A 24,672-nucleotide genomic window follows, 5' to 3' on the forward strand; every position below is an offset into this window, starting at 1 on the left:
TTAATAAATAAATAAATAAAATAAAACAAACAAACAAAAGGACTCGTAGTACGTTACAATGACAAATTGTTACCGTTAAATAATTTACATTTCTGAAACACTAAATGTAACATCTTTCCACTTCTTAAAAGTATCCCTCCCATCCTTTGTTACAAACACAAACTTGTCACAGCCAAGACATGGCAAAGCTCTACCCACTTTTGGCCAGACTGTTTCAACACCCCATGGATGATCACACTCATTACAATGAATTCTGTATTTCATTTCTGTCCCTCCTCTGACAAAAGGCTTTTCATGCTCTTTACGAGTGTACTTACTGAAGATATCTTCAGAAATAACAACATGTTGTGTGTAAACACGGCGTAGATCTTTACCATGACACACAAAACTGTCACATGTGCCACATAGTATCTTAATATCTTCAATTTTGTGCAACTTCTTCTGTTCTTCTGCAAGTTTCTCTTCCCTTTCTGCCTTATCAATACTGTCCTTTTGAATCATATGAAGCTTAGAAATCCATTTCGATATTGGTTGCAGATTGTTTTCAATTGCAATGGTAACAAGATGGTTCTTTTCTTCATTTTGTATTTCTTGAAACTCTTTAGGGGTTCCCTTACCGATGATTGCATAGCACTTGCTATCCATGGCACGGGCACGACCTTTTGACTGAATAAGAGCAATTTCATTAGTGACATGTTGATAGCGAATGATAAGATTGCAAGCAGGAATGTCAATTCCTTCTTCCAGAACTGACGTAGCTACCAGGAGGTTTAATTTACCCTCACGAAAATTCTTGATAACAGCATTTTGTTCTTCCTGTGTCATACCTTTGAATTCATGCTTGCCATGCCCAGTAACAACTCCAGCTAGAACACAGCCATTTAATTCAGGTTGTCTTAGGATCCACTCTTTCATTTTCACGGCATTGTCAACTTCAGTAACAAATATGATGGCTCTGTTATCTGCTGAACTATGGAAGTTCTCAAAAATCAATTCCTTTAATTTGTCCAATTTAGGATTGGTAGTGCTTGTAACCTGTTGCACTTCTTGATGAAATGTTTCAAGCATTTCTTGTAGTTGTGCTTCAACCTCGGTAGCTTTCTCCTTCCTGGGTGACCTCAATTTATTACGCATGACTGACAGCGAGTCTTTGTATTCATAATCAAAGTAAAACTGAAGGATTTTGGTGTAGTGTTGGAGATGCTCAATTACAGCACGAACATTTCTTTCTTTTTCTGCATCTGATCTCAATTTGGATTCACGTAACAGAGCTGAGAGATGGTTCATATAGCCTTGTTCACTGAAGCCCTGGGCAGCTAATTTTCCTGTAACTTTCTCTATAACACTGTCCAACTTTTTAATGTATTTTATCAACAAGGTTTGAAAATCATCACTGATCCTTCGACCTGGAATTGGAACTACTTTATATTGTGTCTTAGTAGTAAAACGCCACAGCTCAGCTAAATTCTCATTAACAGTAATGTATCCAGCATCAGCATCCATTAGAGCACCAAGTGTCATTAAATGATCAATGGTTTTGTTAAAATCAGGCTTACGACTGTCTCCAGCTCCTGGTGAAGCAGTTAATCCAACTATCTGTGGCAGTTGAGTCTCTCCTTTTCTTAACTTGACCTTGAGATATTCAATCATGATGGATGCATAAGAAGACCGACCTTTACAGTAATGGCATTCGTCAAAAACTATCAGTGAAATATCCTTCAGCAACACATTTTTGGTGTGAAGATCATTCTTCAACAGGTCAGCTGTACACACAACTATATCATGTGTGCTCAGTAGGGTAGACAAGGAAAATGAATTGCTACTCTCTCCAGTAACATACATAACTTTGGTTCCCTTAATGCGATGCTTTATTTCTTCATATTGCTGGCTAGCTAATGGAATTTTTGTGACAAGGTAAACCACCTTCCCTTTCCTGCCATAACGGTTCAAATTTTTACAAATGATCATACAAGCAACTAAGGTTTTTCCTGTACCAGTTGGGGCTACTATGATGCAGTTATTTCCTTGTAATCCTGGAGTGGCCAATTCTGTCTGGTACTGCCGAATGATTACATTATCTTCCAGATAAATTTCAAAATTAATTGGGTTTGCTAGCAATTCAGAAAACTCTACAACAACAAAAATATTCTACACATTACAATACAAATCATGAAATACCTGTTTCATCACTTTTTAGCTTTTTTGGTGGACTACTTGGTTCTTGATCCAGGCACAAGTTTAGCGATGACAAAATGTCTTCCTTTATTTGTAACACTCTTTTTGTACCAGAGGATGAACCTGCCAATGTAAGCATTACAGAAATAATAACATGTAAGTATTTCAAACTATACATGTGTATGTTTGTGATATATATGTGTGTACATGAGTACGCTTGCAGACCAAAACAAAACAAAAACTGTAAGAAAGAGCTTGACTTTAAAACAACAGACAATGTTTACAATGTAAAACCGAAGTGATCAAACAATGCCTGTATGGCCAAAAATATCACCCAAAAACCAGCTTCACAATACCATCCTAGCGCCTTGGCAGTATTGGTTAGGTATAACCAAGCCCAAAAGTGCCTTCATTGTTCAACTATCCCTCTAGGGACCTGCAGGGAGGCAACGAGTTAGCCTGTGGCACAGGGAGTCAGAAACATGAACCTGAAAACTATGCTGAATGCAGAAAAAATTCCAGATCAGGTGGTGACTTGATCCACAGACAGCTTCAGTACAACCCTAAATGCTCCCAATAGATTGCTACATAACTTTAAATTCTCTACTGACTGACTGACTAACTGCCTGCCTACCTGATGTTTTCAGACAAGTGTACAGTAACTCAATAACGGCTAAGGCTATGGGCTTGATTCTTTCTCTGTTCGATGTCGCTTCAGCCGACAGGTGCCTTTTGGTATACCACAGTGGGTTACCGATGCACACATCATGGACTTACCTTTGTCCTCCTTTGCGTCCCATTTCTTTTTGCTGACAGCCCAAAACGTCAATTCATGGTAGTGTGATGGCCTCCCTATGTTTATAACAGGAATCGTCTGTATTTTCCGTGGTGACTGGATTGATTGCAGAGGCACTTCTCATATTGTTCTTTATTTGTAATGCTGTGACATAGCTGAAAATGAAGTGTAATAGCCACTTCATTTTGAGTAAGTAATTGGTAGTTGGGGCGCACGTTCATTTGAAAACATTACCTTTGGCACCATCTGTTCTTTTGACGTGGCATGAGCGGGTTCACCAGTCATAATAATGTTACAAAAAAGTAAACAAACAAACAAACAAGTATAAGGAAAATTTAAGAATTATAAGTTCGATTAGGGATCATAGAAAAAAAGTAGGGACTGGTATAGACTGAATTAGGGATTAAATGTCCAATAGTATATCTGCAGGTGTAGGTGATCTCCCTCCCTTGTTTCCCAAAAAATTTCTATGATCCCTAATCTTCCTTATACTTTAAAGTTACACAGGTGCATGGATATCATCACTTTTACTTTGACAAAGGAAACCACTGGGACATCACCCTGTGGTTAGAGTGATATAATGATATAGCCCTGACCACAAATGCCTTTGATACTGAGATACTACAAAGCATCAATTTCCCTTTGATTATAGTTTTACATTGTTGGTTGGATATGATGATAATACATTTAGTTGGTGCCATTTGGTTACTAGTTGATGATGTTGGTTCCTGTTTATCATTTACTGATGTGGGTTGCAGAGATGTCTCTAGCCTAATATTGGCTTCTAAGTTGGTCAAAATGTACGTACTAGCTGCTGAATCCTGTATGCTGAGTTTGATATCTGTTTTAGGACCTTGAGTTATACTGACCATGGATGATATAATTTTTGGTTGCTAATCCTGCTGGTTGGTAAAGTTTGCAACGGAGTTGCAATGTATAGCAATTTTTACTGTCCAAATATCCTGAACTAAATCATTCTGGATATGCTATGGATATCTGTCTTTCCAGATATCCTGCAGATAGTGACATCATCACTTATAAAATATGACATATATTTACCATGAATTCACTTGCTATACTAATATTATCAGAAGCAAGCATATTATTTGTACAACGATATTACTTTAAATTATTAGCAACTATCCTGATGGTTTCAAATTACTATCTGGATATTGAAATACTATCCGGATATCTGGACAATATGGATATCTGTTTCAGCCCTAGTATGCAGCCACACTAATTCTCCCTTCTAATGTGGTTTCCCATGAATTTTTCTGTGACAAAGTTCCTTTCTGATGTTGATAGTTGGAATTGGCTCGCACTAAGTCAAAGTCCTCTGTCATTCATTTACGGAGCAGTTTGGCAATTCACATGTTAAGGTAGTGTTGGGTCCAGGCTCAGGTCTGCCAGTTCCATACGAAAGCTTTTGTATGACATGTTGAATGAAACATTAATTTCACTATCTCACAGCCCATGGGCCTCCCCATTGTCACCTAGTTAATGAGGTGACAAGAAAAGATTCCTATATCCAATTCCTAGAGTTAATGCTTTGGCTGGTTCACTGTGCTTGACCTTAAGACTAGCAGGTAAGGGTAACTGAGGAGCATTGGGAGAAAATGGCTTTCTGTGCAAAGGAATATTTGTTCGAATTTCCTTTGATTTCTGCAATGCCTCAACCACCTTTCAATGCTTAATGAATTCAGTGCTAGCCTTCTTTTTGAAATTGAGAACAAAAACTCACACATAATGGTAGTGGGTACTACACACAGTGGGTGGAGGCAATCCCAATCCCTAACCAAGAGGTTATACCACTGTTGCTGAAAAGTTAGTAGATGAGATATCCTTAAGATTCTCTGCAGCTCCACATAGACCAGAGGAGACACCAGAAGTATGCAAACTACTATGTTATTCATAAAACAAGAACAGCCCAATACCATCCCCAAAGCGACGACCTTGTGGAAAGGTTTTATCATACAATGCTGAACATGCTTACAGCATGTGCTAGAAAAGCACATCCAGAAATAGCTGTATAGCATACAATTCCAGTTTCCAAGCCTCAACAGGATTTGCACCATTTTATCTGTTAGGACTGCCAACAAAGCTACCAGTTGACATCATTTACCTTTCCTCTGTGTGGTAAGGGTACCCTCCTAGCTGACTGATAAATGGGCAGTGCACTGCCACCATTTTACACCACAATAACAAATTCACCAGTGGGATGTGCCTTTTGGGGTCCGATGAGTGTGTGCCCTCTGCACCTTGTCCTTCAATCAGGCTGCTCTTCGTCCTTCTTCATGAAATGAAACCATATAAGGTGTTGATTTTCCCTATCAATACTTTCCTTGAGCACCATTTAGATTCTGCAATATTTAGGCGCTTACGCTCCGTAGATAACTATAACTTCATGATAGTTCAATACCACACCTATTGATGCGATCTTGGTTGATTAATCGTAATGATCGAGCACCGAGACCACACCTCATAACTTAATCACGATGACACATCCCCTGGTAGGTGAGGCTGACTTGATATACTCTAATACAGCAGTCACCCTAATAGAACAGTCACACTTGTATAGCTGTATGGTATAAAAACCAAACAAACTAGTATATTAAAAATTAATTTTAAAATGAAGTAGGGATCCAAGCAGACATGGGGCCAAGTACATGAGTACTTATACTTAAGTACACTTAAGTACAGATTTGAAAGTACTTGTACTTTACTTAAATACTTTCTTAAATTCCCCAATGTACTTGTACTTATACTCAAGTACTTTGCTAAGTACTTGTATGTACTTGAGTACTTAAAGTACTTGTAAGTACTGCAAACATTGTACATAGTTTGTACACAGTGGGTATACAATGAGAATATCAAAATTGTATGAAGGTACAGTTTACAACTTCTTGCGATTCTTCTACTGCCTTCCCAAACCTTACTGTGTATCATGTTGCCACGATTAACGATGTCGCCAATGCTGTTGTTCAAGTCAGTGCGTTTTAAGAGTTTAGGAGAGAGAATAGTTGACAAAAACCAACCCCCTAGGCACACTTACATACTACAATACAATGAATACAGCATATATTTTACTACAGCAAAATGTACTTGTACTTTACTTAAGTACTCTCTTGATTGCTGCTGGAGTACTTGTACTTGTACTTGGAAAATTCAAAAGTACTTGTACTTTACTTAAGTACTTTTAAATGTACTTGGCCCCATGTCTGGATCCAAGCGATGAAAAGTAGTGAAACAAGAGATGAATGATGGTATTACAGCATAGCTCGGTGGTACTTTGGCATTTAACAAAATGATTGTTATAACATGCCAATGTAGGTAGGGATTTTCCCACCAAGCTATGCTGTAATACCATCATTCATCTCTTTTTTCACTACTTTTTATTGCTTGGATCCCTACTTCATTTTTAAATTAATATACTATTACAATGTAACTTGCTTATTTGATAGTAATTTTTGGCAGGCGATAAATGAAAAAAGAAACACATGGTACGTGAAGTTTTAATAAGCCACATGATACATGTATGTATATAGTGAAGAATGTTGAATATATAAGGCTCCCCTGCCTTGCCCCATTTTCTGTACATTATGTAAGCTTAAGGTTACGGTATAGTCACGGGCAATCATTCAAAATTTTGAATACCTATCGATACTTTTTGAGAAGCCCATAAAACCAGTCTAGCAGCGTGAAAAGTTTTAAATGAAGATGAAGCCCTTCATATTTAATGTTTTTATGTAGCTACAGTGTAGTTTGAGGCAGGTGGAACACTACAATTTGTTGTAGTAACACAAGTAAGCCGTAACCTTAAACAAACTTATTGACAATCAGTTTACATGCATAAACACATGTGTGCATGTATGTTGAGTGTCTGCACTACACACGTTATTACAGCTACACCTGATGAGCCTTGTAAAGGACTGTTAACTCCTCCACTTAATACAGGTGACCGTAGTTGATACTCAGCTGCTATACAAGTAAAAATACATACACCTAGCAAAATTACACATGACACGTACAGATTGACAGCATATTAATATTTTGCATGTGGCCATCTTCAATACTAACATATCCTATGCACAGAGCTGTACATACATTTTAAAAGAGACTATAGCTGTACAACTCAACTGTGACAGTTTATAGTATGCACCTCGCTAAATGCTGCAGTACATATTTGCATGGGAAGATCAAAGTAAAGAGCAGTTCTACAGCTGCCATATACGACAGTTTATGACACTGGAGTTCTACATCACGTAGTTATAGAACAGCACATGATGGAAACCTGGGTACGTAACCATGAGGGGAGGTAAGATAAAAGAATTGCCGTAAAGGTAAATCTCAGCATGAAGATGATGGATTTCAAAACTATTCTGTACATAAGTTTTGAATTTTATCTACACATGTTGCTGTTTTTTTCAGGTTGAATCTCTATAACACTTAAGGCATCACCTAGCTTACGCTATATGAGAAATAAAGCAATCAAAGAGTGGTCTTGAGAAAAAACATCACTTGATTTCACCTCATGTTATACATTCTAACCCACTCTTTTGCATGCTATATTTCATGTGTAGCACCTGCGGCAATGCTTTAACTCTTACACACATATAGTTCAATAAAATTGAAATAGTTGCAAAGTATATATATATATATTTAATCCAAAACAGCCAAGCTGTGAAAAGATGTGAAATCTAAGGTGGCGGCCAAGAAATGGCTGTGATGGTAGGTTAATGGTAAAAAATTTAATAACAACAATTCAGGTGAATTTGGTGTGGTGCCATTTGGTCTTGGCACAAATTCACCTGAATTGTCGTTATTAAAATTTTTACCATTAACCTACCATCACAGCCATTTCTTGGCCGCCACCTTGGATTTCACATCTTTTTTCACCATATAGCCTTTTGAGAGCCGCACTCTTTTTTTGCAGCTTGGCTGTTTTGGATTAGATTTACTTCTTTTTGTATTTGTATCAGGCTTTGGAGCTTTTTAAACCTATCTTTTTTTCTTTACCACAGGAAGAAGAAAAAGATGAAGAAGAAAAAGATGAAGAAGTTTTTAAATACTACAGATAACTTGTTTGCAGCTGATCTCTCTACTGGGTGACTTGAAATGTAGCTGAACTCTCCACAGGGTGATTTCATTCTATCTGATCTCTTTATAGGGTTAATTTGTCTGGCTTACCTCTCTAATGGGTGATTTGTTTTTGTAGCTGACCTCTACAGGTGACTGGTTTCTAGCTGATCTCTCTACAGGGTGACTTGTTTGTAGCTGAACTATCTGCAGGGTGATTTGTTCGTAGCTGAACTCTCTACAGGATGATCCTTCTAGCTGATCTCTCTACAGGATGACTTGTTTGTAGCTAAACTATCTGCAGGGCAATTTGTTTGTACGTAGCTGAACTCTGATCCTTCTAGCTGATCTGTCTACAAGATGACTTGTTTCTAGCTGAACTCTAGCTCTACAGGGTGATTTGTTAGTAGCTGAATTCTCTACAGGGTGATTTGTTTGCAGCTGAACTCTCTACATGATGGTTTCTTTGTAGTTGAACTCTCTACAAGGTAACTTCTTCTAGTTGATCTTTCTACAGGGCGATTTGTTTGTAGCTGAAATCTCTACAGGATGATTTGTTTGCAGCTGAACTCTCTACATGGTTAGCTGAACTCTCTACAAGGTGACTTCTTCTAGTTGAACTCTCTACAGGGTGATCTTTTCATAGCTGAACTCTCTACAGGGTGATTTGTTTGCAGCTGAACTCTCTACATGATGGTTTCTTTGTAGCTGAACTCTTTACAAGGTAACTTCTTCTCGCTGATCTCTCTACAGGGTAATTTGTTTGCAGCTGAACTCTCTACATGATGGTTTCTTTGTAGCTGAACTCTCTGCAAGGTGAATTGCTTGTAGCTGAACTGTCTACAATATTAACTGGTTGCTGCTGAACTCCCTACAGCATAACTTGCAATGTAATAGAAATCTATAATGGAGTCAGTCATGAACTAGTTGAATGCTCTATTAGGGTGACTGTTCTATTAGAGTATCTCGATCTCGCATTTGCTACACGGAGTTGGCTTTTGAATCATATAACTCAGTGGTTTGTACTCCAATTGTTTTGTACTACTGCAAGGAATTTCTACGATGACTATTCCAGCTACATACCAATTTTCAGCTCACTGCTCTAAGCGGTTTGCCTGGTAGGTGTGCAAATTATTGGTATTTTTATTCACGAATCTCGATCGGGAAATTGTTACATACCTTCGGTTTCATGTCATATCTCCATGATCTTTATTTTGACTGCTTTCAAACCACCAAAAGGCACTCCTATAATGGTTGATCTATGCAAAAAAACGATTTTCAACTCATTCCATGATGCGGTTTACCCTGTAGGCATGACAACAAATTGATCTTGTTTTATGCGAATAATTGGTCATAAATCCTCAACCATTCAACGGATTTGCACCAAATTTGATATTAGGATTCGCCTTTGCACTCCCTTTCTGTGTGCCAAATTTCAAGGAGATCAGAGTACGCATTTACATTTTATAGCAATTTGTGCAAGTGTGCGAAAACATGAAGAAGAAAAAAAAATGAAGAAAAAGAACCGAAACTGTGGCTGCACGTAACTGGGAAATGACTTGAGTGATTTCCTTCAAATTTGGAATGTGAACTTCCCTAGCTGGGGGGCAACTCTGCAGCAAATTTAGTTCCAGTTGGATAAGGTATCACCGAGATACAAAGGTGTGAAAATGACGTTTTCTTTCTTCCTGTCAATATACCCACGGTGTGGTGTACCGGCTTCTTGGGCCGCACGACACACTATCGTGTGTCTTCATATACTTACTACATTATATATATATATATATACTCACTACATTATACCTGCTAAACATGGTGTGTCTTTCTTCATGTTATGTACACCTTCCTTTGGCTGCACTTGTGATGGTGACAACTCTCCTAATACACAACATGAGATAAATGTATGTTGTAAATAGATTGATAAAACACAACCTGTCAAGTCCTTAGCAGAATCAGTGACATCTTTTTGTAGAGAGTCTGAACGTTGCATTTTATCCTCTATAAGAATACAACATGAAAATCTACTCTAATAAAAAATATGCATTTAATTTATTACTGCACGGGCAGACAGCAATTGCTAATATTCCCAGGTGGGTGATTATACTCCAAGGGAAATCATACTATATATACAATACAAACATTAGACTACTTGTATGAATGAAACAGTTTATGTAATAGTTATACCATGGCTACGAGGGATTTTGCTGATATATATATATACTCAATGTGGCCCGAGGGGTAAGGGTGTATATATCAGCAAAATCCTGACACAGTCGTGGTATAGTGATATATATCACTCAGGATACACTCACCTGATAGGCAAAAGAACTACAGATAACTCACCCCATTTGTTTTATACACTAGCATACGATGATTGATTGTGGTTTCAGTAACATGAACAAATAGCTCTCAGAACGTTATTCCTACGTCATTACGATCCAACACATGCCAGAAACGTTTGACTATGATTGGTTTTTGGGGTGTAAAGGATCTATGTTTTTAATACTACATTAAACCTTCACTATTGTGGCAGTAACTATAAGTTAATACATTAAGTTAAGTATTTAGGACTATAAGCTACTCACTTAGTTGTCATATTCTCCTTGTTTTGTGGTCTGCTCAATGGCTGACATGCTCCCCATGCAGTGGGTAGAAATATGTATCCATGCATCGTCCAAGCGATCATTTTACAGATCATTCATCTTAGAATATAGTTTAGTTACTGTCAAATAATCTAAACTTAACAACTACACTGAACCTCACCTAATGTGTAAACTAAAACCCACAATAAAATGATCCATGTCGCTCAATAAAATCAGTCAAAGCGTTTCGTATCTTTGAACTAGTTGGGCATCAAAGCCATGAGCAAACCGCATTCCCATGATATTGTCCTGGTAATATCTAGATATTGTCCAGTGAATATGTGAGTTAAACCCTGAGTGACGACGCCTTTACTGCATACGTAAAAATTTTCGAGGTGGAAATTTTTCGTAGACTTCATAGATCACCTTTCACCTATAAAAATTTTCCTTTGAACCCAGCAATTATGCATATAATTAGCTATTGTGACTGCCTAGTTACGAAAAGTTTCCTCCGAATCTTGCCATAGTCACTCATCTACGAAACTTTTTCACCTCGAAACTTTTTACGTATACAGTACGCTGAAGTGATACATTCTTTTGTCGTCATGTATCACTTCTTTGTCACAGAAATTGGCACCATAAAATCATTATCAATGATTGAGTAAGTGTATGACATATTAAAAAAATTTGATTCTAAAATGTTTGTATCAATAACACGGTCATGAATTAACCACAGTGAAGCATGATCACTACCAACCACTAGCTGTCTCCAACAGCAAACTTGTGGACATATGAACAAAATACGCCTGAGACTGTGGAAAATATGTAAATGTAAAGGGTGCATTATTTACCACTGAGTAAACTTTTAACAGAGTTTGTCAATTGACTTGAAAAGCATGTATTGCTACTATTTAAAAATGAAAGTATTGCCTATACAGATTGCATCCACACTGAAAACTTAAGTTTTTATTTATTTCTTTCGTGGTTGAGTGGTGCAATTGTTGATTCAAATGGTGGAACTGGTAGAGGGTTGCTAGTCCCACCATTCAAGCCCTTTTATAATTGTCAATTACACATCATAACCACCCCTTCTGAATGGGTCTGGTGAAATACCCATACCTTTTTGTCTCAAGAAAGAATAAACTTATGGCTATGATAATTCAATGACAGATATTGTCATTCCAACTAGAGGTCGATCGTAGCTACGGATTCCTACTTTTTGGTTTAGACAACATCTGTTTTTCTGTTTCCAAGACCTGAAATATGTTTTGGAAATAATCTGACAAATCCTGTTATATGGTCGGACATACTCAATAGTACTGTTCAGAGAAATGGTCAGAAAATGGCAGATGTCTGACCATAATTTCAAGCTCTATGAATTCCCATTGTAGTGGTATATGTTGTTTGCATAATGCAATTATTGTAAAGCTGTTGCTACAAGGTACAGCAGCTATTAACTAACAATTTACAAATATATCTATGTAAGTGAGCTAGAACTCCAACCATGACTATTTGTTCGGTAGAGTCACCACAGTTCATCAACAAATTACCTGCATATTGAGCACGCTGTACAACTTAGAGCCACCAGCTCTCCAGCAGTATTGAAGCTAACAATCTGTATATTATCAGAACAGCTCTAGTTATGATAGCACAGTATAGTGCTCAAGCTCATATCACCTCTTGTGTATTTATTAAACACCAATCAGATTTTGGTGTTTCTTGGCGCAAAACAGGTACATAGGCATTTCACAAGACACTTTAGGAAGGGACACTAATAATTCCTAGTGAATATTATGAAGGAAACAATCTAGAGGACAAAACTATATAGGGACATATTGCTTCTAAAAATTACACTTTATTGATCAAAAATTTTACTGCACGTACTTCATAATCTTCATTGTAACATTCCACATATATTAGCACTTTACCTGATTTTAATTTAAGACGAAGGGTTCGTGCAAGTTCATGTAAGTGTAAGGAAGGAGCTTCAAGTGCTTCTATTAGAATTTTCCAGCTTGCATTTAGATCACTTCTACGCCAATATTTAAACATTTCTGTGCAGCACTCCTTTCTATTGGAAGGCTTGTTTGCCTGGATTTCATCCAGCTTGTCTTCCCGCAAATCCAATTGTACTCCCAAGTCATACCAGTCAGCCATAACAGCTTCCCTCACATGATTGTTCAAATCCTTAAGTTTAGGACAATCTAGAATACAAAAGTAACTAATTGTATATCCATACCAGGGGCAGATCCAGGCTTTGGAAAGGGGGTACACCATAACCAGGGTAGTAGGTATTAGTTAAATAAATGGGGTCTTAGAGGAGATGGGGGTGCACGTGGGTGGGCACACGCTAAAAGTAAGGATCATGTATATACTGTCAGATATGAGATTGTTGTATAGAATGACATGCAAAGGACCAAGTGCATTTAATTTCCTATCAGGCTAAATAGCTAGCTAAGTGTGCCCATTATTTGGTGCTGCAGATGTAAGTCTTCATATTCAGCAATAACTGTGGAGGAATCTTAATCAGTGTTACATGATTACTGTTCTATTAGAGTATCTTGATCTTGTTTGTATTTGTGTGTGTGTGTGTGTGTGTTGTGGGAAAGCATCTGCTTCTCTTGAATCCGCCACAGTATGTAGCCTAGATTACCGTAAACAACAAAAGTTGGCATGACTTAAGTTTAGAAATTTTGGCGAATCAACTGAAGGAAATTTGCCTATTAGCTACTTCATTTTGGCTGTGTGGTTAATTCGTCAAACTTCTATCTATCAACCTGCTTCACATGCTGATTCACCAAACTCAAATCGTACCAAACTTTCATTGTTTATGGAGCTATCTGAGACTGTAAACATTTTAGCTATGGCTACTACTGCTCTGGCTATCAGCACTTGAGGCTTCTAGGGAAAGTAGTCTCCCACTAACCAGGTTACATTACAGATATTACTCACGTTACCAATGATCTCCATCTATACCTGGGAAATTGTTAACAGTTAGTCTGAGATTGAATTTGAGGACATTTTTGACAGGTTTTGCGTAACAAGCTTAGCCTAAGTACAAATGTACCTAGTCGAAATGTACTTGAATCAGTTTTTAGAGGGGGATTTCCCAGCCTAACAATGGCTTGTGCTCAAATAGGAAAAGAGAGAGAAAAACCACCATTATGATGTTTAAAACACACAATTACAATGCCTCTGATTTACTATTAAATCTAGATCTATTGAGAAGGTGTTAGTATAATTTCCACTGATAAACGCCATTTCAACGCGAGTTTCAACACACCCGCCACTCGCGCATGCCATTACAATACATATTGGGGGGCTATTAAATTACAGTGCATACCATTTAGACTAGCATTAATGCCGTCACCAGCCCCATCCATTTGTTCCACTAGCTCTCGATCTTCTATCCCTTTAGCAAACGTCGATCAACCCAAACCGCAAAAGCACCTAATTTGGGCATTAATTGTCACGTGCATCTATTTATAAACTCGAACCCCTCCAGGTTAGTTGAACTCTGTCACGAGCTTGCAGTTGTAGCTAGACTATTATATCAATAGAATTTCGACAAGTACCGAGTGTACATGTCCTGCCTGGATCTGCCACATTGGTCCTCGGAGAATTTATGCTTTAGGGGGCATCTCCAAACTGATTTTGGTACGCTTAACGTCATCATGACGTTAAGGGGGGAGGGGGGTTCAGGCCATGACATTATTATTATATTATTATATTTATTACTGTGCAGCAATCAAAAGATTATAACGCACAGGTGTGATCATAAAAGTTACTTAAGTTATTACAAAACTCATTAGGGGTAGAGGAATTAATTACATCAGCAGGGAGTTGGTTCCATAATTTGATGGTTGATGGGAAAAAGGAAAATTTGTATGCATCAATTAGAGTCATTGGTTGGTGATAGTAGCCACTCCTTAAACTTGAAAGTTTAGGGGTAAGATCATCTGTAGGCACAATCAAATATCCGTTAATTATTTTGTAAAAAGTACTTAATTTAGCTTGGGTTCTTCTTGCCTGTAACAATGGTAGATTAAGAGAAGACAACATGTTAGTAACACTTGAATATCTTGAAAAGTCATTAAAGCAAAATCTAGCAGCAGTTCTCTGGATTGATTCTAGCTTGTTTATATTCAACAAGGTGTGGGGATCCCAAGCAGACGCAGCATATTCAATGATTGGACGAACCATAATCTTGAAACAATTACATTTAATGTGAGTAGGACATTCGCGTAAATTACGATACAAAAAGTTGTTTACTTGTTTGGCCTTGTTGGTAATCCTTTGGACATGTTCATTCCATGAAAGGTTGCTTGAAATCGTTACGCCAAGGTATTTGGTATGAGCAACTTGGGCAATAGGTACAGCTTCAATGCAGTAATTAAAGACAATGGGGTTTTTCTTATTGGTAACTCTCAAGAATTCACATTTGCTGGGGTTAAACTCCATCTGCCAAAGACGTGCCCATTGTGCGAGAGCATCTAGGTCTTCTTGTAATGCATGACAATCAGATTCAGATTTAATGTAGGAGTAGAGTAATACATCATCGGCATACAACTTTACTTTAGAGCGTATTCGAGAAGGTAAATCATTTATATACAATAGAAAGAGAAGTGGGGCTAGCACTGCATTAATTTTTATTAAAGCAGTTATAGTGGAAACATCTAGGAATAGAGAAAGTGATGTGATTAAGCAGCCGTATACTGCTTGTAGACTATGTTTTCAGGTAAAGAATATAACGTTTTGTGCTTCTATTGCCAAAGCATTGTTTTCATAGTGTGACGTTAAGGAAGGAGGGGGGGTCTGAAGTTAGCGTCATTATGACGTTAAGCGTACCAAAATCAGTTTGGAGATTCCCCCTTAGTTATCATGATTTTGCTGCTGAAGACTGACAGTTATTCTTATTCTTATATTCTTATCCTCTTTACCAGTTAGGCACTGGAGGGCGTACACAGAAGGCAGAGCCTGTATGAGGTGTTTACGGTTGTGCAAACATATATAGCTATAGTGCACCAAGGTATGTACTTGATCAAATGTGATTTTTTACATTTTGTGCTGCAACAATGGAATCAATCAATTAAGTAATCTACAAATTTTGCCATGCAAGTAGCTACTTCAAGTAAATGTTGGTTGCTATGGAAAATCATTTCAATCAGACGCTAATTGAATTTAACTGTATTTAGAGTTTTTTTGTATCTACTTTATGGTCTTACTTCAAATCTTTAAAATCTTGATATCCATGGGTAACTCAGTTTTCAAAACCTTAACAAATCTTTCAGAGCAAATTGTGGAATTTGTCTATAATTTAGACTTTATATTAAAAAAGGTTTGTTTTAGACAATTTTGTAAGAACGGAACTCCTCCCACAAATAAAAATCTTATTGATACCAATGTGTGCACAATAAGTGAGGCTAAATTTCCAATATCCTTTTAGAGTACTGAAGAAGCAGAAGTGAAAAAAAAAAAAATTACACCAAAAATAGTCTAATTAATGCACATTATCAATAATCTTTGGTGAGGCAATTATGCCTGATACTTGCCCACTTCAACCAAGGATAGCAAAAGTTCACAGCTATAAACACATTTGTTTTATAAAAGCCTTAGTGCCCTATACAAATATGTATGGTGAACCCAAGGGGTAGCTAACGTGTTGGGACTCTCGTACACCATCTGAGAAATCCTTCATTAAGTATTTAGAAATCCCAAATCTTGAACCACATACAAAATAGGCTATTCTCATTTCCATCCATTTATGAGTTCAATTATGGCCGCCACTTTATAGCTACAACAATTATTCAAGTTGACAGTGCAAAGTACACCTGTGTCTCTTCTGAAGTTCCTCTGATCCCCTCTCAGCTACTCTCTTAGGTGTTTCCTGCACAAGCATTAGCAAAAAGTGTTATAATAATAAAAACTCAGGTAAAACATCATGATAAAAATCGAAATTAGAATTATAAAATATCTTTTAAATACTTAAATATTGGGACTCTTGTACACCATGTTGGGTTTTTGCGTGGGTGTTGACTACCCCTTGGGTAAACCCACAAAACACCCATTGGGAAGCCTTAAAATTGTTTTTGTAGGGTGGATTTTAGGGGATATTTCAGTCTTATTCATGCAGTTTTGGTCCATAGATGATAATTATGTAATAATTGTAGTAAAATTTCGTTTACCCCTGTTATAGCCTTGGTGCACTATAACAGTATAAAACTAAACTTAGAACAGCTAGTATAACTATACTGATAACTATCAGCACTTCTAAATTACATGGGAGTAACAAGAATAAACTAGCTAGCATTAACACTGAAAATTGAGTCATAGTGGACAAGGCGGAACAACATTATAGCTAAGTGCAGTAATTATTGCCATCAAAGTAAAGATGGACCACAAGTGTTCCTTTAATGTTGAGAGATCAAGATTCATTGTTGGTGGTACGATAGCTACAGTAATAAACGTGGTAGGCTAGCTACACTGTACTGTAGACGATTGACATTATTTTGTGTGGTTGTGGTGAGCTAATCTCAAATGAGATGAGGATCTTTTAGAACTGCTACTGCTAAAATGGATTGATCCATTTGGTGATGTTGATGGATTCTTAATGGACTCAATTAAAAAAAAAACCGAAAAAAAAAAAAAAACAGCAAGTCATTTGTTTTCAAGTAGTTAAACATGAGAGGGAGCATCAAGTATAGAAATGTACTTTGTATAGCTCTCCACTGGACTATTTCTAGTCCTGAATAAAGTTTGGTCGAGAACAGTACATGAGCTGCAAGCACACCAAAGAAATATAACTGTTGAATGAAGCTTAGACCTAGCTGTATAAGCCTTGGATACTAGTGGGCAGACCAAAGAGAGATCAGTATGGTTATCATGGCACCAAGGTCTTTAACTGAGTCTCTTTGCTCAATATGGTCACTGTTAAGGAAGTACTGAGCTGTGCTTTTAGTGTTGCATCAAATACATAATGGAGCAGTCAAATGACTTTAATTGCATATTATGTACCAATTGCTGGCATTTTATAATATTGAAGGCAGGTGAGGAGGCCTACCTTGGGGGTACTCCAGATAGCAGGTAGAACTCCTATATTCTGGGCTGCCTTACAGATTCCTGATCATGCATGTATACATGTCTGATCTGCGGGGGTGGCCTGGACACCACTGACTAAACAATCCTATACTGACATGCCTATAAGTGTCTCCAAGATCTGCTTATGTTAATGTTGGAATGCTTATTTTAAATAATTGTCTTGTATTGTTTCTTATAATATTGTATAGCTATATGTACACGTGTTTGTGCATATCATTTGCTATTATTATCAGTTCTGCTCTGTCTTGGCATACCTGTTTGCTTCATCGATCACAACAGGTATATATGAATTATATAATACCTATGTGATTTACGTATTTCAATTTATCAGTGTTACCATTGCAACTGTGGTACTGAGTAGTGCTGAAATATATTTTGACTATTTGATTAGCATGACATGATTACTTTTGATTTGTTAGCATATTTGAATATTTGTTAGCACTGCAGAAAACTGTAATCAGATGGATGAAGCCAACTCAGAAGCTTAAGAACAAAGTGACATGTTCATACTGAATTTAGAAGATAAAAATAGCTCTTATGCTTTGCCTTATACTGCCTAACAAGAATTTCAGTGCTTAATCATGCTTAAAGAATAACCAGTTGCTTTGTTCACAAATTATATAGAATAGCTATATTATACTTGTTTCAGTACTAGTACTGTGTAATACTTTAAGATGTTCCTAGAACTCTGTTGCAGAACACTCATGGTCAAGGCAATGGATTCGAAAGACCCAAACTCCTCAGAAAAAAAAAAATTATACAAAATTAGAATTTTCCTAGTCAATTACAAGATGAAAACAAGGGGAGTGGTGATCATCATGACAGGGGGGGGGGGATCGTGCTAATATCCAATTACAGTAAATTAAGTAACGTTGTCTCTATGTCAAATAGATAGGGTAGAGAATTCAAATTATAGCCAATCACATGCACTTTGAGTAGTACCTTCAGTAGGAAAATAGACTCACCATCAACGAAGAGCTTTATAGGATGATGATATGTATTGATCAAGAGTACAAAAAAAAGTATAGCATTGTGCCATGAATGGAGAGAAAAACTATAGACAACAAAAGTCAATTGGTATTATTATTATTGTCCCTTGAATTAAACGTGACATCTAACTGTGCCGCATATCATAGAATTATCATCCTGATCAGTGCCATCCATTGTACTCTTATACGTCCCCTATGTGAAGAAACAACATGAAAATAGCCATACATTGTTTGATACGCTGTCTCACCCCAGGAAGTTCTGAAGGAACCTCAAAAGTTTCAGAAACAATCATAGGACCTTTAAACAGAAGGGAAAACAAACTAAATTTATCACATTTTAGAAAATTTCATATACCGTAGAGTCGGGTTGTTAAGCGCATGCATCTATTAAGCGCATACAAATTTCTTGTAATTAACCATGGATGATAAGCGCACATGACCAAATGCGACGATAAAGCAACACGCAGCAAGAAACGACAAAAAGAGCTGGAAGTACTGAAAAATTAATGTCTCCACAATTGCTTACGTCTCCCTTGAGGTCTCCCTTCGCTATTTATACAGCAAATCACCCATCTGGATAGTGATAATCTTGTTTATCACGAAGGATTTCATTCAGAAATGGAGTCAAATATTCTTACACACTGGTGTGGCGACTATTAACTACTCTCACAACGAGGTGATACCGTGTTACACTCACCACAATTATTCATTAGGCATATGCACCTAACAGATAGTACGATTTTTACAAAAAGTTTTCTCCGAAAATTATAAGCGCATGCGCTTAACAACCCGACTTTACGGTACCATAATTGTTATATTGTACTGTACATATACTGTACCTGGAACAATTGGACAGGTGTGGCCATACTTCAAAGCAAGTTCACAAGCATCATAGGTTTCCTTAAATATAGTGAATACATTAAACTTCAACACCACCTGGACTTCACCGCTAGTGATTATCTTTTCTAATATAACACATAAACAATTCAAAACATTCCTACCACAAGTACCTAGCATAAATAAAAACCAGCAGGGATAGCTAGTAAGGTTTGTGGTTACATCAAGTAAACTCTTACTTTGTATGACACCAGCAAATGAGTCAAAATAGAATTTGTGGGTTTACTCGATGTAACCACAATCTAACGCAAAACAGCCAAGCTGTGAAAAAGGATGCGGCCTTCCAAAAATATTTTGGAGGCCACACCCTTTTTTTGGATTAGATATCATTTTTTCATATTTGTATAGCTATGCTGGTCACTTTTTTTCTACAGGTAAGCAGAACTAGATTTATTTTGAAATTAATTTTTGCATTTATATTTTGTAATTTCATATTAGATAGGGATCGTGAAACATGTTTGCCACATGCATGTATGGTTGGTTTCCATGTTATAATTCATAAATATTTACACAAGTTTCTGTTAATTACTCAAGGTTTGTACCTTGATAGTTTACAAGAAAATTCAATTAGTTTTCATAAGAGGTGTAGCTGGTAGAAGCCCCTAAGAGTGACAACAAATCACACTATTGCTGACTGCTCTACAGAGATTTTGCAGGGGGCACTCACCGATTATGTGTCAAGACATTGTGTGTGGATTGAGTATGGCAAAATACCGATAACCGATACTCAAAATACATTAGAAAACTCGCAACTAGATTTTCTTGAGCCTCAATATTAGTTTCACTACAGAAGACCTCTTTTTGCAATGGCATATTGTACCTGTTAAACATATCTCTGCTCCAAAACTTCTTGGTTAGTGGTTTTAAAAATTGCTGTAGAACGCTCCACTCTTCATCCACTCATTACACAAAAAAATCTAAAATTTGTATGCATACGCATGACTCTGGAACACCTCCTGCAAAACCTCTATTAGAGCATCTCAATCATGTGACTTAAATATAATCAATAGCCTATAACAGGTACAGTGTGTACTTGTACACATGCATGTTTGGGACGTGTCAGTATAAGAACAGTATAAGGTAGAACTAGGGTTCCAGCCCATGGGGCACCCCAGCCTGGTACAAGCCCATTAATATTTTTGAAGTACTTTAGTTGAGTGCACATTTTTTTTCTGAGCACTTCTAATACAACACACATAGAACGTTCTAGAATTGTTGGTACATCTATAGTTATTTCCCCTTTCTCCACCTCTTCAAACACACTTTATGTAACAATTTTAAACAGGCTGTAGGACCAGGTGTCCTACAGACCTTCAGCACTTGTGCTGTAAGCCTTAATAAAAATAAACTAGACAGATGGTAACAGCATTGTGGGGCGAGCCTGATCTATAGCTAAAAGACTTGTATAGCTAGCTATACACATTAGGGATGCAACAATACAGGTAAACACCCTAATTGCGTATTGTCTTTATTGCATTCCACACCGTGACCTTCTCGTAAAGTAACACTGAGAAACGAAGAATAATAAAGAAGAAATTACGTAGGTAGCAAGCTGCACTTAGTGCATGTACCGGCTATTTGCATTTACAAACCTTGCTTGTCTTTCCTCCTCGGTTTCTCTCTCTCTTCTGAGCCTTTCTTCTCTCTCTTCTGTACTTTCAACACTCGTCATGGTCACATCGTGCCACGTGCTATAAAAGTGACCACTGTAAATTTTTGGAAACTGAATGTGACGGTCCCGACTACCAACAGTGTGGGACTTTCCGTGTTCTTTGCGTAAACGTTTGGGAATACGACGATCGTATGGTCCAATGGACTACTAACAGTGTGGGACTTTCCGTGTTCTTTGCGTAAACGTTTGGGAACGCGACGATCGTATGGTCGAATCGAGTACTGCAATTGTGGGACTCGCTCAGGCTCGCCCCAATAAATAAAACATTACCAAGCTGGTTCTCAAAATTTTAATTACGTTTGTATAACCATACAAAATTAAAATCTGAGAGCCAACTTGTAGTTTGTTTGTGTTTTGCTTTGTATAAGCACCATAATAACTCTTGACTTTTACAAGAGTTTGTACATATAGTCATAGTAATAGTGTACAACTGCAAAACTTATAGCACATGAAATAGCTTGCAGTCATAGTTTGATAATTTAATTAACATATCTACAGATAACAATATATTAAGTGTTTGAATTTCACAGTCTCTATAACAATAATAATTTATTTTACAGGGGCATAGTTGATTTTGGAAAGAATCGAAATGCCGTAGTCGTAATATTTTGGTTGTGACTACTGCAGAGGTGTCAGAGTAAAAGTGAAAATGGTAAGGCTCAATACAGGGGGATGGGCATGTTCCCCCAGGAAAAGAAGTATTGTTTTTAGCATTGGCTTCATCAAGTTAGATTTGTTTTCCAAATTTCAGCCAGAAATTGCCTCACTGTTTGCACCTACGTACTTGGACCTCTGGTGTTTGAAGTAATATGGAATAATTCTACTGAAAGAATTTCAATCAATGTTAAAGGATAGGATGAGACTATATTGCATAGTGTAACATGTTTACACATACTGAATATGAAGCCATATACATCAAAGCGCCTACAATTTTTACTTGAATTTTTAAAAAATTCTTAGCAACTTGTTGAAAGCATTTCGGGTTGACCTAAAGACTTGTTTGGGCTAATACTGCTTTATTGTCGTCAGGAAAAAGTTTTTGGGTGATGTTTTTTCATGAGCCACACCCAAACCTTTGTCCTGCTATATAACATAAATTATAATATACATCACTACATAAGTATAGGCAGTTATACCATTCAGCTTTGAATAGATCAACATGTCACATGGTGGCAAATCTTTATTAGCTGGTTATATACAGTGGCACACAGAGTAACTGTCTGCTACTAAGTAGGTCTGAGAACAATTCTAAAATGGAAACTTAAGTAGAAACTACAAACATTTATATAAAATGGTTTCAGCAAAATATAGATCTGCCAATCTCTTAATGGATATGGACCGCCCACCCGCATGTAAATTTATTATTTTTTATTATTTATTTATGGATATACATACATAATAATTCAAAAATAAAGGTTTAGGCTCCAGGCCTTTGTTCATATCCATGTCCTGTAACTTCCCAGAACTCATCAAGTTTTTGTTTAAATGAAGATATAGTAGGTGCTGAGACTACATTGGATGGTAAGGAATTCCACTCATTAACAACTCTCTGATTAAAGTTTGCTCTCAATTGCAGCCTGGTTGGATTTTTAAAAAGTTTCAAATGATGGCCTCTTGTGTGGTGTACAGTGCTTAGTGTAAAGAAATTAGACTAGTCAATATTGTAGTAGCCGTTCAATAGTTTATAAGTCTCAATCAGGTCTCCACATTTCCTTCGATACACTAAATATACCGGAGTCCAGGACGGGAAATAGAGAATTTCTTTGGAGTGACCTACTCTATCGAACGATCAACTTACTGACAATCCCAGTAAGAGTGACGGTGACGTTCTTTCCTCTCTCTGGTGGGTCAGGATAAAATGAGAGTGCCAGATTCCTCACATCAAACTTATCCGTGTCTGTGGAAGGCTGGATCAATGCATACACTAAAACGAGCTCACAAAACTTACCGCAAGAAAAGTCGGTAGTGCATGTTATTTTATCGGGCTCTTTCACCAGTAGGTTGGCGCTTACTAGAACGAGGCAGAATGCGGCAAGAACAAAAACAACCTTCATTGTCACTATCCGCAACAGTTCTCAATTGAGATGATGAGGTAGAGTTGGGCGCACGACACTAGTCTAGCTACGGCCTCCTCTCTGCCTAGTTCAGCTGCTACTGATGCCAGTCTGTAGTCTCGCGTGACCCGACCTCTATTTCAGCGCAGAGGTTTATCGATTAGGCGCTTATAATTTCCGATCGATAAAGCACCGCAGACATGCCAACTATGCGTGAGTCTCACTCTTTGACTAGTACTCTCACGCCTAACCCTATTTTTCTCACTCTTTCAGCTTAGTTCTCACGCATTTCTCACGGTTGATCTGTCATCATTAGCCCTGTGCTTAAAATTGGACAGCCCTGTGCTTATTTATATAGTGCAACCGGGCATAAACCTCCAAACTTATTTTACTTCCTCGCCCACGCATTTATTTCTATATGCCACTAGATACATTCTATAATGCTTTTATCCTTTCATGTGTTGCTTTGCTCATTAGTATTTCATAATATTTTTTTTTTTGCTTTTTTGTGGTTATACATATTTGCAGTGTCTCAGAGCGTACTTTTATAAATTGTGATTTTCAACAAATTTCACAGAAAAATCAGTAATCTGACTTTACGATGTCATAAAACAAAAACTAAAAAGAAATTTACAAAACCCCAACTACAAATTTTAGGCATGTCTATCTCCTTTCAGAAAATAATGAGTATATGTAAAAATTTTGAAGTATGTGAAACTAGATACATTTTTTCGAAACCCTATGAAAAATCACAAAAAATCACTTTAAAACATTTTTTTTACAAATCTGGCACTACGAACTGTCGGGCTTGATGAGACCTTTCATCTACTAGAAAATTATTGAAAAACTCAAAAGTATATAAAACTATAGATACAAAAAAACCAAAAACCATAAATATACCATTTGCGAGATAATTGTGGTTGTTGCCATGGTAACCTTTGTACAAATATGTACAGATACATGAGTATAACCATGTGCAAAAAAACAGAATTAAGATGTGTGGTGTATGTCTCAAGTTATAACCAGAAATATGAAATTTAACTTTTTGGAAGTACATGCCCAGTTGTAGTCCCGGTTGCACTATATACTTTGAGCACGCAGTGACCCTTTTTTTTTTTTTGATCTTCACTACCAGAAATCATGGAGCTGCACTTAAGTCTAGTCCACATTGCTGGTAGTGTTTGAGGTCTCACTCCTAAAATTGTTGAGAGGTTGACATCTCTGGCACTGTGGTCCGTGGGGAGAAAAATCGGACCACTGATGTTTTGGGGCAGTTTATCCAGCTAGGTCAAATGCTACAAATTTTGTATACTGTGTAGTGATGATGATGCTA

The 24,672-nt window shown here is 37.2% G+C and overlaps 2 protein-coding genes across 3 annotated transcripts; both read right to left on the reverse strand.

Moving 5' to 3' along the window:
• LOC136263127 (ATP-dependent RNA helicase DHX58-like) lies at positions 1-14,097 on the reverse strand. 2 transcript variants are annotated; one of them, XM_066057616.1, is made up of 7 exons: positions 13,973-14,097; positions 12,558-12,833; positions 9,980-10,045; positions 9,851-9,925; positions 6,881-6,946; positions 2,179-2,298; positions 1-2,129 (listed from the first exon to the last, which is right to left on the reverse strand). In XM_066057616.1, the coding sequence occupies exons 1-7, from the start codon at positions 14,010-14,012 to the stop codon at positions 85-87; spliced, it is 2,688 nt and encodes an 895-aa protein (XP_065913688.1). In that variant the 5' UTR covers positions 14,013-14,097; the 3' UTR covers positions 1-84. The 2 variants fall into 2 exon arrangements, with proteins under 2 accessions (XP_065913688.1, XP_065913687.1); XM_066057615.1 differs by having other exon boundaries at positions 6,881-6,949.
• Positions 14,098-18,706: 4,609 nt separating this feature from the next.
• LOC136264231 (putative phosphatidylglycerol/phosphatidylinositol transfer protein DDB_G0282107) lies at positions 18,707-23,499 on the reverse strand. The gene is made up of 5 exons (XM_066058943.1): positions 23,234-23,499; positions 23,084-23,182; positions 19,556-19,681; positions 18,965-19,014; positions 18,707-18,909 (listed from the first exon to the last, which is right to left on the reverse strand). Exons 1-5 carry the CDS (start codon positions 23,337-23,339, stop codon positions 18,829-18,831), a joined length of 462 nt encoding a protein of 153 aa, XP_065915015.1. The 5' UTR covers positions 23,340-23,499; the 3' UTR covers positions 18,707-18,828.
• Positions 23,500-24,672: the final 1,173 nt, after the last annotated feature.

The sequence above is a fragment of the Dysidea avara genome, chromosome 8 (genome assembly GCF_963678975.1).
Source record: "Dysidea avara chromosome 8, odDysAvar1.4, whole genome shotgun sequence".
Classification (NCBI taxonomy): domain Eukaryota; kingdom Metazoa; phylum Porifera; class Demospongiae; order Dictyoceratida; family Dysideidae; genus Dysidea; species Dysidea avara.